The 14,406-nt window shown below is 28.9% G+C and overlaps 2 protein-coding genes across 5 annotated transcripts; one reads left to right on the top strand and one right to left on the bottom strand.

Moving 5' to 3' along the window:
• The first annotated feature begins 6,444 nt into the window (after positions 1–6,444).
• On the top strand, positions 6,445–9,151 carry LOC112696856 (uncharacterized). 4 transcript variants are annotated; one of them, XM_029287596.2, is made up of 3 exons: positions 6,445–6,646; positions 6,725–6,888; positions 8,388–9,151. In XM_029287596.2, exons 1-2 carry the CDS (start codon positions 6,538–6,540, stop codon positions 6,886–6,888), a joined length of 273 nt encoding a protein of 90 aa, XP_029143429.1. In that variant the 5' UTR covers positions 6,445–6,537; the 3' UTR covers positions 8,388–9,151. The 4 variants fall into 4 exon arrangements, with proteins under 4 accessions (XP_029143429.1, XP_025605560.1, XP_025605559.1 ...); XM_025749775.2 differs by having other exon boundaries at positions 8,600–8,639; XM_025749774.3 differs by lacking the exon at positions 8,388–9,151 and adding an exon at positions 7,091–7,758.
• A 222-nt stretch (positions 9,152–9,373) lies between these two features.
• LOC112696855 (GDSL esterase/lipase At3g26430) lies at positions 9,374–14,112 on the bottom strand. Its single transcript, XM_025749770.2, has 5 exons — positions 13,660–14,112; positions 12,163–12,375; positions 11,375–11,544; positions 10,247–10,517; positions 9,374–9,866 (listed from the first exon to the last, which is right to left on the bottom strand). The coding sequence occupies exons 1-5, from the start codon at positions 13,949–13,951 to the stop codon at positions 9,604–9,606; spliced, it is 1,209 nt and encodes a 402-aa protein (XP_025605555.1). The 5' UTR covers positions 13,952–14,112; the 3' UTR covers positions 9,374–9,603.
• Positions 14,113–14,406: the final 294 nt, after the last annotated feature.

Here is a 14,406-nt window from a genome sequence, read left to right as displayed (position 1 = left end):
GAGAACAACAAGGAGAAGTATCTATATATTCAGCCTCGGCTGTGAATAATGCAACGGTAGCCTATTTCTTACTTAATCACATGCTTAGGGACTGTCTAAGGAAGCAACAAATTTCAGATGTGCTTCTTCTATTAACCTGATCACTGACAAAATCTGCATCATAATATGCTTCTACACAAAACTCATTAGATTTGGAATACCAAAACCAAAATCAGCAATGCCATAAATGTATTTAATGATCCTTTTTACAGGTGAAAGATGTGATTCTTTTAGATGAGATAGGAATTTAGAACAAACTCCAACACTTTGAACAATATCCAGTCTAAAAGATATTAGATATATAAGAGAACCGATCATTCCTTTATATCTTGTTTCATCCACATCTTTTTCTTTTCGTCCTTATCAAGTTTAGAGTTTGGATGCATTAGAGTATTCATTAGTTTAGAGATTTCTAAATCAAATTTCTTTACCAATTCTTTGGAATATTTACCTTGGTGCACAAAAGTTCTACTCGGAGTTTGTTTGATTTGGAGTCTTAGAAAAATGTGAGTTTTCCCATTATACTCATATCAAACTCACTAGTCATTAAGTTTTCAAAATCAACATGCAAGACTTAATTAGCCGATCCAAACACATTGTCATCCATATAAACTTGAATAAGAATGAAATTATCATTAGATTCTTTAATAAAAAGAGTTGTATCTGTATTACTCCTTTGAAAATCATTTTTCAATAAGAAAGAGCTAAGTCTTTTATACCAAGCTCTTGGAGCTTGTCTCAAACCATAAAGTTCTTTAGAGAGTTTAAAAATATGGTTTGAGAAATTTTGGTTTTCAAAATCAAGAGGTTGTGCTACGTATACTTTTCTATCAATAAATCCATTTAAACAGGCACATTTAACATCTATTTGCAAAAGCTTAAACTCTTTGTGGGCTACATATGCAAGCAATAATCTTATTGCTTCCATCCTTGTAACCGGAGCAAATGACTCATCAAAATCAATGCCTTTCTCTTAGTCATATCCTTGAGCTACTAGTCTAGCTTTGTTTTTAACAACATTACCATCCTTATCTAATTTATTTCAAAAGATTCATTTAATACATGTTACCTTCTTACTATTCGGATCTGACACTAATATTCAAACATCATTCTTCTCAAATTAAAGTGGACTAATTCCTCGTGCATTGCCTTGACTCATGAAGGATCATCAAGAACTTCTTCACATTTTGAAGTTTCATTTGAGATATATATGAGAGCAAAATCATTGAGATCCATTCTTCTTCTACTTGATGATCTTGTGGTAACTCTTTGAAATGGATATCTAATTATAAATTCTTGTGAACTGTTCTTTAAGAGATTATTATTTATGGATTACTCTATAGGTATGTAAAGCTGAGTTAATTATGGACTCTTTGAGTGTGTTCATTCTACAAATTAGTATTCAGTGGTATTGAGTTAGTTTTTTCTATGGTATTGAGTCTCTTTCTTATAAAATTGAGAATAGTCATTCTACTCATTATGAAAAGACATGTCATATAAAATTCATTATGTGCAAACCACATAAATTATTGTGCCCTCTTGCACCCCACACACAATAAATCTCCTTGAGTTCTTGAATTATTTATAATTTTGCATTGAGTTTTTATTGTGTAATTTGTGGAGAATCGATACTTTGTAACTTTCAAGAAGTGTTAGCTTGCTGCTTTAATGTTAAATTTTTTTTTTTGGACAATTGACCTTTCCTGCTTATGTTGGCAACATTTTCATTTTTCAAAATATATACCCTCTCTTTTTTTCTTCGAAAAATAAGCATGATTTTTATGTTTTGTATATGTATTTAAGTTATTCATTGTATATGTGAATTAGCTATTTCTTTTCTTGCTTATGAAGTTCAGTTTCTTTTTCCTTTCAATATTCAATATTTAAAGATTTTGAAATTTTGATGATTATTTTTTGCTCCTTTACTAAGAAATCAGTAATATACTAATATGTTAACTAGCCACTATTGTACAATTCAATTATTATGACAACAAGCCTAAATTCGTATAACTACATGTAATTTTTCAATCAGCAGCATAAGTTACTTATTATTTGTGATAGATAAACTTTCAATTTATATTTTGAATTATTCGATAGTAACAACACTGAAACCTGCATACCCAGTTGATCACTTTAGAATTGGACTTGAACAAATTATTTCTCTTTCTAAGGAGTAAAATACTTTTGCTTTAGAAGAATATAGAAGAGCAAGTCTACAATATAATATACTTTTTTTTTGTCTAATTAAGACATTTCCTTTGCTAATGTTAACGAGAATTGATGAGTTTGAAATTATATTTTTTTCTGCGATGTAAATGATATTTGATGCTAACATTTACCTTGATAAGTAGGGTAACATATATATATATATATATATATATATATATATATATATATATATATATATATATATATATATATATATATATATATATATAGCATAATGCTCACATTTAAAGAAAAGGTTAATTCTTAATTTAATAATTAAGAAAAATAATATTTAAAGAGATAATAAATGATATTTGTAGATAGGTGAACGATTGAGATTTATACAATCTATTGTTTTGTAAATATGGCATATCATTTGCTGGGAAAAATGATTATTATTCTAATCATTAGTTTTTTTTTTTTCTATAATTTAAGTTTCAGTTTAAATATTTAATATTTCCCTTTCAGATTTTGGACGGAAGGTTGTAATAATAAAACAATATAAAAACCATTACAAAAAATATGTTGAAAAATGAAGATATTACACGGGAAAAAATTAAATTATTTCTGTTGATGAAGATGAATAAGAAGAAGAAAATTATTATGCTAGCAATATACTTTTCAATGGTTTTGTCTATTGTGTAATCTATAATATTATCTTTAGAATATACAATATTTAATTTTATCAAATAAGTCCAATTATTAATAATCTTACTTGCGATTCTGCATGAGTCTGATTTCATATAATTATAAAGAGTAAAAAAAAAATTAAGAAACCTACTTTCACTCCAAAATTGATAAAAAAAAAGGTCAATAAATCACTGTAAAGGAAAAATTAACATTTGAAAAAAAAAATTATTATGACAGTTTAATAGTTAACTTCTCAAAGTAAAGACAAATGTCTTCGATAAAGATTTTATACCAATATTTTCAGTAATTATATAAGGAATTAGATAAAAAATTTATAATATCTCAATTTATTTTATTGATGAAATAATTGTAAAGTATAGAAATTAACTCAAAATATATGATTAAAGGTTGGCACCATAGATGAAAATATTGAAGAGCTAAAGCATTATTAAATAAATTTTAGATTTTGGTTATGACAAATTGGGAGAATCTAATGATGGATGCATGGTAGTTGCTATACTTTTAAAATTTTTAACTATTAATTCCAATGATTCAATTGAAGCAATTGTTTATGCTAGTTACCGTGACTATTTACACCTTATAAATTTGAGTCATTTGTAAGGTTGGAAGATTTTAGTTCCAATCGTTGATCGATGTTGAGCAAATGAATGATTACTATACTATCTTTGAAGAAGAATGAAGTGAAAACATACTTGAATTATGATTTATCTTACTTTAAGAAATGACTAATACACTTATGCTAGCAAGCACACTTCAAAATTTTAGCTACTATTAAGTTTTCTGGATTTTCAAACCATGAGTTGCATTTCAATTGATCATTCTGTCGAGCTATGTAACAGAATTAAATTACTCATTACAACATTAACGAAAAAGTTTTCATTCTTAAGATGACACTAACTCCATCTGTCATTAGATTACTTTTTAAATTTTAATGGAGATAATTTTTTTTAATGTTCTCTTATGATATATGACAATTAATAAAAGACAATCTTTAAATTATGTACATTTACTTCTCAAGTAACCGATTTTTACTTATGGCCAATCTTATGTGACAGTCTCAACGAATCATCAACAAATATGAACTTAAAATCATCATTTTTCATGACAATTTAAACAATTTTACTAAAACAAATAATATAGTTTATCGAAAAGTATTTAAAAATGTCTAATTTCATCTCTACACTATTTAAATTACGTCGTCTCTATAATGATATGTCATTCTTAACTTATTGTTATTAAAATTTACTAATTTAATGTGAAAAATATTTAACACTAAATTTGTTTATACTACAAGATTTTATTTCAACTTTTGTATGCTTATTTTCTATGTATATATAACTATAACTTTTAAATATAAATGACATACCTGTTAAAACACATTTATATATAATCACTTTTATTCTTTTTGCAGTGATGATATTAACAGTTGTAAATTTAAAATATTATAAGCAACGATTCAACAATGAAAAAGTTAGCTGTGCCGTTTTTTATGTGGATAAAATATACATTATGCTTTTATAAATTATAGGATGAATAGTCAAATTAATTTTTAAAAAATGAATTATTCTTTAAATTTATTCTTAAAATTTTTTATCAATTAAATTAATTTTTTAAAAATTACATATTAATTACTTTTGTCTTTCTATTACTTTATTAATCTATAATGCATGGACACTGACATGGACACGGGACACGACACAACACGGGACACGCCGACACGCGAATTTTAAAATCTTACATGACACAGGGACACGCATACATATAAAATATAAAGTATTTTTTAGATAAATCGTAATGATATTTTAATATTTTATTGATATTAAAATGTAAATTAATTTTTTAAATTATTTTTAATGTCTTATTTTAATTATATCAAGTATTTAAAATATTTTTTGTTTTAATAAATAATAATATATACTATATCTAAATTTATTTTAAGGATATATCTTAAAATTAAGACCGGACACGTTGACATGTGATGGTATTAGGTGTGTCCAAGTGTATCCGGGAAAGAATTTTTTATTTTTTATTGAGACACATTTTGGACACAGTAGACACGCGTGTCGGATGAGTGTCAGTAAGTGTCGTGTCCGAAATGTGTCTGACACGCAGACACGGCAACTCAACAAAGTGTTCGTGCTTCATAGTTATTAATAGTTTCTCTCAACAATAAATGATATATATTAACCTTTTTATAAATAAACTATATATAAATACAATAAAATAAATTACGTACACGACCTACGCTTCATGAGGATTTTACACTTATTTATAGTTATAAGTGATGAGTCAGTAACCACTTATAAAGTAGTTCCATTTTTAGTTGTGAGTAGTTACTTCTTTTTACTGGAGATTTTGTTGAGATCTTCTTTTTATATTAGTATGAGAGATTGTAGGAATTGGTTATTTATTAAGGTAAGTCGAACTAAACCCATGTCGTTATAGTCGACCTTCGTGAGGTTGAGTAGGTTGCGGTGAGGATCTAGACTCCTTTCCTGTGGATCGTTGATTGAACTTTTAATCATTTTGGGCTTGACTCTTGTAGTGGGTCAAGGTATAAACAAGACTAATGTGACCAACTTAAAATTTCTGAAAGGCAAATTTAATTAAAAAAAATCTTTCGATGAGCAATTTAAAAGATGAGTGATCTTTCAACGATGAATTTAACCGTTTACTTTTACTTTTATCCATAAAATAAAAATGGACTTTAGCAATTTAGACTATCGATTTTCACAAGTGGCTCAACCAATGTAGAGCCCGAAACCTAAATGAAACAAAAAATTGTAGAGTGATCAAAAAAGTAAAGGGATAAGATGATCTCGAAAGAAATTAATTTGAGTTGGTCGAGTGGTCAGTTCACTCGTTCGCTTAAGCAAGTGTCGGGAGTTTAAATTCTGCCTTGTGCATGTAGCAATTCATTGGCTAGTGACAAACTTTTAAATAAAGCTCAGATCCGTGACAGATTAGTCATTGACATAATGAATTTGGAGATAATATGGATAACTAAAAAAAAATAGAAGACACTGTATAAGGAAAAAAAAACAAAAAGAAAAGGAATAAAAACGAAAACAAAAAAATTACAAAAAGAATACAAAAAAATATAAACAAAAGAGAAAGAATCCTAAATAATCCTAACAATTATTTTGAAAGATAATGAGACTCTCAATAAAAAAAATATTCTTTTCGGTCTTTAAGTTTTATTTTTATGAAACTCATTAGCCTCTATATCAATATTTTCTCTCTGTATTAACAGAATAAGTTTATATGATATGTTAAACTGTTGATTTATTTATTAAAAACTAATTAGGATTAACAAATTTTTTTGTTAAAAATCTTGTTGTCTTTTAATGATAATTATCACAGCCGTTTAGTTTTTATTTTTATTTTTATTATTTTTTAAATATATTAGCTAGATTTATTATATAAAATAAAAAAATATTAATAATTTTTAAATTTTTTATTTAAAAAAATATATTAATAATTAATATATTACATAAATATATTTTTAAAAAATCATTAATTAAGAAAGAGGCTAACAAGTTACTAGGCGAACTCTATAAACAAAAACAAAACAGAGAAGGAGTTGGGGAATCGTGAGGAGTTTGGTTGAGTTGAGTTGAGGTTTCGGCATCAGTTTCCATGGAATCTTTGTCATCTTCGCCATCGCTGTCTGTCTGGGACTCGATCATCGTCCTCCTTGTACGACCCGTGCTAGCCATAGCCTTCGTTATCTCCATAATCGCACTCGGTAAGTCTTCAAAACACTCGCACTCTTTCCATTGAAAACGAAAAAGGATTCTGATTTGCGTGTTATGATCAATAACAGGGTGGTTTGTGGCATGGAAACTAGTGCTGGTTCATGTCCCACTAGTGCAAGAAATCTTCGGCCTTAAGAAGAAAACTGTTAGATCCAAGCCTCCAACTGGTCGCCTCTCCAAAATTTACAGCTCCCTTAATAATCCCCAAAATTCAACTTCCACTTCCACATAGGTACTTTATCTTCTCTTTAATATTACAAGTTTAGGGTTTAGCTTTAGAATTCATGATTTTGGGTTAACCCTCGAGTTTGTAAGTGATCAAAGAGCTTGGAAGCATGCCCTCTATGATAGTGATGTGTTGGTGATATATAGATATCCAAACTTGTTGGGTTTCTAGAACATGGGATTAATATATATTCACTGTTTTCTGTAAGCTGTGTTATTCGCAAAGGGTGTGAATCCGAGGTGAGATTTTAGAAGGGAAAGGAAGGGATGAGAAGGGTTTGAAGAGTAATTGAGAGTCTATTTAATCGTCAAACCTTTCCATTCACTTCCTTTTGCTGCAAAAACACAACTCACAAACACCCCCGCCAAAAGAGATATACTCGACAGCGAGGCAAACCGGTTGAAGAAATTTATCTCACTGTCTCAACACTCGGGCAGTGTCCCAATTAGATGAGAATATGGAGCAGAAAAGGTTGTACCAGGAGTATTGGATGTGGCCTTAAGTTTCGGAACATAGCGCAAGCTTGAGACTATCAATGCAAACAAAACTTCCGCATGCATATCTATCTTTTCATTTAGAATCACCCACTGATGCTTAATTTATAAATTATTTTTTATTGAAGGAAGGAGTATTTCAATCAAAAGTGCATCCTGCTTCCTAGTATAATTCCATTAGGTGTTAAAGGTTTTAGTTTTAAGGATGATGCAAGTTCTTTGTCTTGTTACCTAGTTTTGTAAACGAATCACAGATTTGTCTCTAGTGCCGTGGTGATTAAGAAATTCAATGATTTGTTTTTAAATTTTTTTTCTGGTTTAAAATGTATCAAACTAGTAAGGTGGAGCAGTGATAATACATGTGTTCTTGTTATGTTCCTAATCTTAAGCAACCAGGATGCTTTTGACTTGATAATTTAATAATTTATCATGTGATTGTTGATTTCATTGATGCTTTTTTTTAACAATTTTGGAAGAACTTGGTGAACGTTATGTACTACTCACATTTAAAAATAACTATTGTTTTAACTTATTTTGTATATTGAAAAATCAATTTATCTATATAATCCAATTGTATGGAGATAATTTTGATTTTCAATGTATCAAAAAAGTGAAACTGACTCATATTTCAATACAAAGGGATTATCAGTCTAGTAGTAATGATTGCTTTCTTTGTATTGCCAGATTATTTAAATGTAAAGAAATATTTTGGAGAGTGCAAACATTGGATCTTGGACAATAGAACAGGCAGTAATTCGCTGATGGAAATAAATGAAGATTGTATAGAATGTGGTTAACTTACATAAACCAAACCCTGATTGTTCTTACATTGTATAGTGCTTTGTGGAACCTGTTTGTCAAATTCAAACTTGATGCTTGGTTATGATTCATTAGAGCTAATATTAGAGCTCGTGGTCATTTACATTTGTCATTAATTTATTTATATAATTTGAGCATTTTGCATAATGCAATTCTCACTTATGCTTAAACTTGCCAAGGAATTGTTAGCAGAGTTAGGTATGATGTTTAACATGCCAGTGACTGTCAGTTAGGGTGTATGGCAGCAACGGTGGCCAGTGAAGCCACGAATAGGTGCCCGTGCGAGTTTTGAAAGTAAACCAACTCGCCTTAAAAAAGAAAAAGAAGAGACTATGCAATGCGATTGGAAGAGAGAGTTACAATTGGTGCTTTGATGTGTGTTAGTGTTTCATGTTGAAATTCAGGGCACAAGAGAAAGCAAAAAGGATGGCATAAAGGAGGAAAGACATCACAAAAGCAAAGTTGGACAGCATGGATTGTCCTGTGTGCGCGAGTTTCGGCCACATACGCCCACATTCTGTGTATGCGAGACAAGCCTCGCGTGTCTTATTGATTAGGCACATGAGCTTGCATTCTTACTTAGGCTCTTGGAGGCCACAATGGGCTGCAGCTGAATGGAAAAAGGGCAAGGACGCAAGGGGACTAGGAGAATATCATTCATTAGTTAGCTTTAGGTTTTGCTTAGGATTTTTTAGAGAAGTTGAATTTTCTACAATTTCTCTCAATTTTCTGCAACATTGGATGTTTCCAAGTTTGATTCTCTCAATTCCAAGTAGTGGATCTCTCTTTCTTTTGGTGAAGTTGGATTCGTAATCAAGGAAGAATATCTCCTTGGAGGATATGCACTTCATTCCCCCTTTGTTCTTGTTTTGATGTTTGGGAAATACTTGGATTCATTGGATCAAATCTAATCGGTCAAACCCCCCTTAAAAGTTATACTAATATTATGTTTGTAATTTCTTTTCTTTTTTTTTTTTTTTTTTGCACCCCCAATTTTACCTCATATTTCATTCATCTTCATAAACTCGTTATTTCTAACTTCACTGAAACAAAAAATCCTAACTTGAAAAAAATAAAAGAGCCGCCACCTAATCCCAACTTGACAGGCTGAATCAGAGGTCACTTATCCTATTTCCAAAGAAATGTACAAAATGCTAAACACTAATGAAGATAGGAACTTATACTAACATCTCAAGCATAAGATTATTAAGAGAGAGGAGCTTGCGCTCACAACTCAAACATCTTCAATCACAACTAAAGACTTAACATTCTGAAATCAAACGAAGATTACAATTGGACTCACACCATTGAAGACTCAAATCATTCCATGTCCTCAATAATATTATTCCTCTAATCAAATCCCATAAACTAGAGAAAAGAAGTGTGATTAGTAATTATTATTTAGTAGTTACAAGTTCTTGTGGCAAGCCATGTTCAAAGGAATAGGTGGATCAGAAAAGGAACCATCTACAATCTTATCAAAGATCCACTTGTTAGCAGCCTCGGTGTAGTGAACACCATCCCAACTAATCCTAACCGCTGGATTCTTGCATGGTTTCGCAATCATGACCTCTTTGCCCTTGATCTTCACCTTCCCTCCACATCCAACATGCAAATTGTAGTTGTATTTCCCACCATGCCCACAACAGGCTCTCAATGGCTCCTCAAAACCTACATTTACAAAACTTAGTGAAATTGCACTTATAAAGATAAAATCATGTCGACTACAAAGACGTGAGACAGAAACTAGATAAGTTGTTTTTCATTATCCTAAGATTTATCTTGTAATTATCATAAAATTAATTCTCTTAAAAACTTAAACTGATAGAAAGATGCATATAAATAATTATATCTTTAACATACCTCTTCATGCAATAGTCTCTTTTGGATTTACATGAATTTTACATAGGTTTTCTTTCTCTTTTTATTTGCTTTATACTAAATTCTTTCTTTTGAGATCAATAAGAATTAAATTCCAAACCTTTAAGTCATAAAAACTCTAATACCATGAAAACAAAATTAACAAGAACCGAGAGGAAGAGCTTTTATACCATGTTTGGTTGCTTGACTAATGAGGTGGTATTTGACCGAGTAAACATCAACATAGGTTATGGCAGCAGAGTGAAGTTCTTTTCTGAGTTGAGACACAGTTTCTTTTAAGCCACGGTTGAAGAACTTAGCCACTTCATTGTAAGGGATTTTGCAACCTGCTTTGTCCAATGGAGCATCTCTTGCATGAGGAAGATCCATAATGTATGGCAAACAACCAACGGGACCTGTGTTGTGAATCCAGAATGATCTTCCTCCTTGACCATATACACACTATCAACATTGCAAACAAATCATTCATCATGCATGCTATGTAGTTCATTTAATTTGCTAACCATATTTCTACCTCGTTTTTGAAATAAATATAACTTTTAGACAAATTCATACATTAAAATTGATAGGGTAAAACAAAAATGATATGTACATATTAAAATCAATCATCAAATCAGTTACTATGTATTTGTGTATATAAATATATGTATTTTTTAACTCAATTTTAATATATATTCTATATAGATAGCTAATTTGATGAGTGATTTTTTGTGTTAATATAATATAGTTGAAAATACAATTGATGTTAATTTTGACTTGTGTGAAATTTATTTCTTAAATTTTAAAAACTTGTGCTACTTGATGTTATTAAATGATGTAAAAAGAATATACACTTTATCTTAATTTTTCTTTCAAAAATATTCTTTTATTAAGAAATAATTGTGTAGTTAAAATACATCATGTGAAAATAATTTTGAACATATAATGTGTTTGTAAAATACTGTATTAAAATCTAAAGACAAAAAGGTCTTCTTCTTTTTTCTTTGTAAAAAACTGCATTAAAATCCAACTTATAAAATTCTTTTTAATTTGACAACAATAAAATTATATATTTAATATTTAATTATTTTTTATCATATTTTTTAAATTATTTGAATTGTTTTACTGTTTTAATCTTTTTAAGAGCATTTTTGTTGACGTATAAATCTTTTGAATGCACGCTTTACTCTTTTAAAAGTATAGAAAGTTTAAAAAAAAAAAAGGAAGTTTACATGGATAAATTGCATTTTTATCCTTACCAAAGAAACATTTTAGTTTGAACTCTAAACAGAGAGAGTAGCTATTATTCCAATAATCACCTTGACAATGGTCTTGAATTGAGCCAAGACATCAGGAACATATGCTCTAACTTGATCAATGGTCATGTTGTGGAAGTAACCAGCAGCCAAGTCATTCTGACCAATATCAAATGTGTATAGTGCCTGAGAAAAATACTCTGCTCTTGGTAACATTGTTTCGTATACTCCACCTAGCTAGGGCCAGAACAGTAAGCACACTTAGTTTATGATTGTTTCTTAATCAAAATAAAGTTAAATTATTTTGAATAATACTACATATTCAAAAATTTTTAATTAAATTTAATTAAGATATAACAAAAATTAGTTATAATTAGTATTATTGCAATTTTACAAATCTTATTATTTAACTTGATTGACTTGGTTCATAAAAAAATTTAAATGTGTAACATTACTCTATTATTTTATTAGTCTTTATAATTTTTATAAATTTATAATTAAATCTCAATAAATTAAAATTTTTTAACTAAGTTCCGGTATTATTTAAAATTTTATAATTAAATCAATATCATACAAAAAAAATTAGGATTAATAAAATATTGTAAAAATAAAAAGACGTATAAGTTTAGAAATTTAGTCTTTTAAGTGTAGATATCTTGAATTTAGAAAAAAATATTCGATTAATTTTAACGTTTTTAGCACAACAAAAATTAGTTATAAAATTTAAAATAATATAAAAATTTAAATAAAAATTTTAAATTATAAAAAATTAAATACAAATTCAATAAAACTATAAGTATTATAAGTATTAGTAGATACTTTAACCTAAACTGAATTGGGAATGGCATTACCTTTATTGCGAAAGAGTTGTGACCTGCGATGAAAATCATTGAACTGAGTGAACTGAACATCCAAGGAGAAAGGGCTGAAACCACCAGCCTGACGAAGAGTTGTGTTCTGAGGTCTAATTGTGGATCCTGCTGTTGCAAAGTTTGCTCCACGGCTGAAATTTGACCCAACTGAATCTAGGTATGCACTCAAATATTCCACCCCTACCTTCTTTGCTTTTAATTCAAACAAATCCATAACAATATCAATACTTTTTTTTTTGGACATAAGAATAGCTTTTCTTCAAGACTCCTTCATCAAGTGAACACAAAGCGAACTTTAAAAAACAAAAATACATGTGTACATTAAAAATTTGTTACTAAATCAATTATTATATATTTTTGTATAATACATATAATATTTAATTTACTTTTTATATATATTTTATATTTTAATATTTATTTTATATTATAACTAATTTTATAATTAATTTTTTATGTACATATATCATAATATAATTGTAAAAAAAAACATCCATAAGCTAAAGGTTGTCTTATATTCCAACCTGGATGAAGAAAAAAATCCAATAAAACAATTAATTGATCAGTTGGTAAATTGTCATAGATGGATTTTTCAAAGATTGAATTATACTGTTAATTCTTATAATTTTTTTAAATTTATAATTAATTTCCTAGTATTCAAAATTCATCACTATAACTAATCTGGTTTAATGTGTATTCAAAATAAGATTTTCTTTAATAATCATCAAACATTACACAAAAGAAACGATTATTATAATTATAATATAATCTCGTGATGTCGTCCATCATAGTGATGCGTATCCCAAAGCCTACCACCAACAAATATGTTTCTTAAGAAAAATGTCGACAGCGACAACTGACTCTGTCGGTGGTCATTTAAAAATTAAAATCATCCATGTAATAAAGATGTTATTATTAGCCCTAAAATTACCTTGTATACAATACAAATATAAAAGAAAATCCTCTAATTTGAGGGGTGAAGAAATAAAAAAGATAACGCAAATAATCGTTCACAAATCACTCATCCATTGATCATGAATCCAAACTTAATTTAGAAAAAATCAATGATAGTTAAAAGCACTTTAAAAATATAAAAAAATCCGGAAAAAAGTAGCTTAGCTTGTCTTAGCATATGGGTCTAGTTTAGTCCATGTCCATTCAATCTTCTTGACCCCAAAATTATATTTTAAAAAAATACAACATTATTTAGTAAGATCTGCAACTCTTTACACCCTCCCAAAAACTCAACAAATATATTAGATGAGTTCTAGTTGTATATACTACTATATGGTATCTAATCATGGTGAATATATGTATAAAAAGATCATATATAAAGTGAATATACAATAGATAATGCAAATAGTCAAGGAATACAAAGAACTACATGCATTTAAAAAATATATTTAAAAATGATAGTTGTCCTATTTTCCTTTATTAAGTCCATGGACTCATAAAAATGGTTAGAAATAGAGTGATTACCTATGAAATCCACGATGAGCCGGCCGTCGGAATAGCGACCGGCCGGGTGATGGAAGTAGGTCATGCCACTGGGAGGCCCAGCTTGTCCAAATGCAGCTGAAAGGCCTCCGGTGTCGGAGTTTGAGTCGCCAAAGTTGAATATGGCCGGGAAATTGCAATGATGCAATGATTTTGAATTAGTAGAACCTAATGAATATGCAATGGAACATTGTGACAGACACACAAAAAAAAGACAAAGCGTAATAAAAGGAGTTTGTATCAACTTGCTCATTGCCTTTATTATGTTCATCATATACTCAAATAATTCTAAGAGAAGAAGGAATAAGGAGGAACTGTACTAAGTAGTGAGAGAGAGAGGAGATAGAGGGACCAAGAGAGACATGATTGATATGTATATATATGTGGAGCGCTGTTAACATCATGTGTTGGAATATATGCAGAAAAGGGAACCACGCATGGCTCATGGATTAGAAACGGGAAATTGGGAATAGGAATGGGACCCCATAAAGTAAAATAGCAATAATAGATTGTATATCAATGAGAATTTAGTTAACATATATTTTAAAAACATACTAAGATTATCAATTGAATTTTTTTATAAAAAATATATAAAATTTAAGTTTTTAATATATTTATTATATATTTATTAAAGTAAAAAAACTAAAAAAATTTACTACTAATAATTTTAAAAATAGGATAGGCGTTAGCCAAATTATATTAATAAATAATAATATTATATTATTACTA

The sequence above is a fragment of the Arachis hypogaea genome, chromosome 6, assembly GCF_003086295.3.
Source record: "Arachis hypogaea cultivar Tifrunner chromosome 6, arahy.Tifrunner.gnm2.J5K5, whole genome shotgun sequence".
In the NCBI taxonomy this organism is placed as follows: domain Eukaryota; kingdom Viridiplantae; phylum Streptophyta; class Magnoliopsida; order Fabales; family Fabaceae; genus Arachis; species Arachis hypogaea.
This window is presented reverse-complemented; position numbering and strand designations above follow the sequence as displayed.

Coding starts and splice junctions, on each gene's coding strand:
- LOC112696855 (XM_025749770.2), bottom strand. CDS start 13,951: ATGATGAACATAATAAAGGCAATGAGCAAGTTGATACAAACTCCTTTT. Junction 11,545..12,162: donor ACAACTCTTTCGCAATAAAG/GTAATGCCATTC, acceptor GGCCCTAGCTAG/GTGGAGTATACGAAACAATG. Junction 9,867..10,246: donor TAGTCAAGCAACCAAACATG/GTATAAAAGCTC, acceptor TTGTAAATGTAG/GTTTTGAGGAGCCATTGAGA.
- LOC112696856 (XM_029287596.2), top strand. CDS start 6,538: ATGGAATCTTTGTCATCTTCGCCATCGCTGTCTGTCTGGGACTCGATC. Junction 6,647..6,724: donor TATCTCCATAATCGCACTCG/GTAAGTCTTCAA, acceptor GATCAATAACAG/GGTGGTTTGTGGCATGGAAA.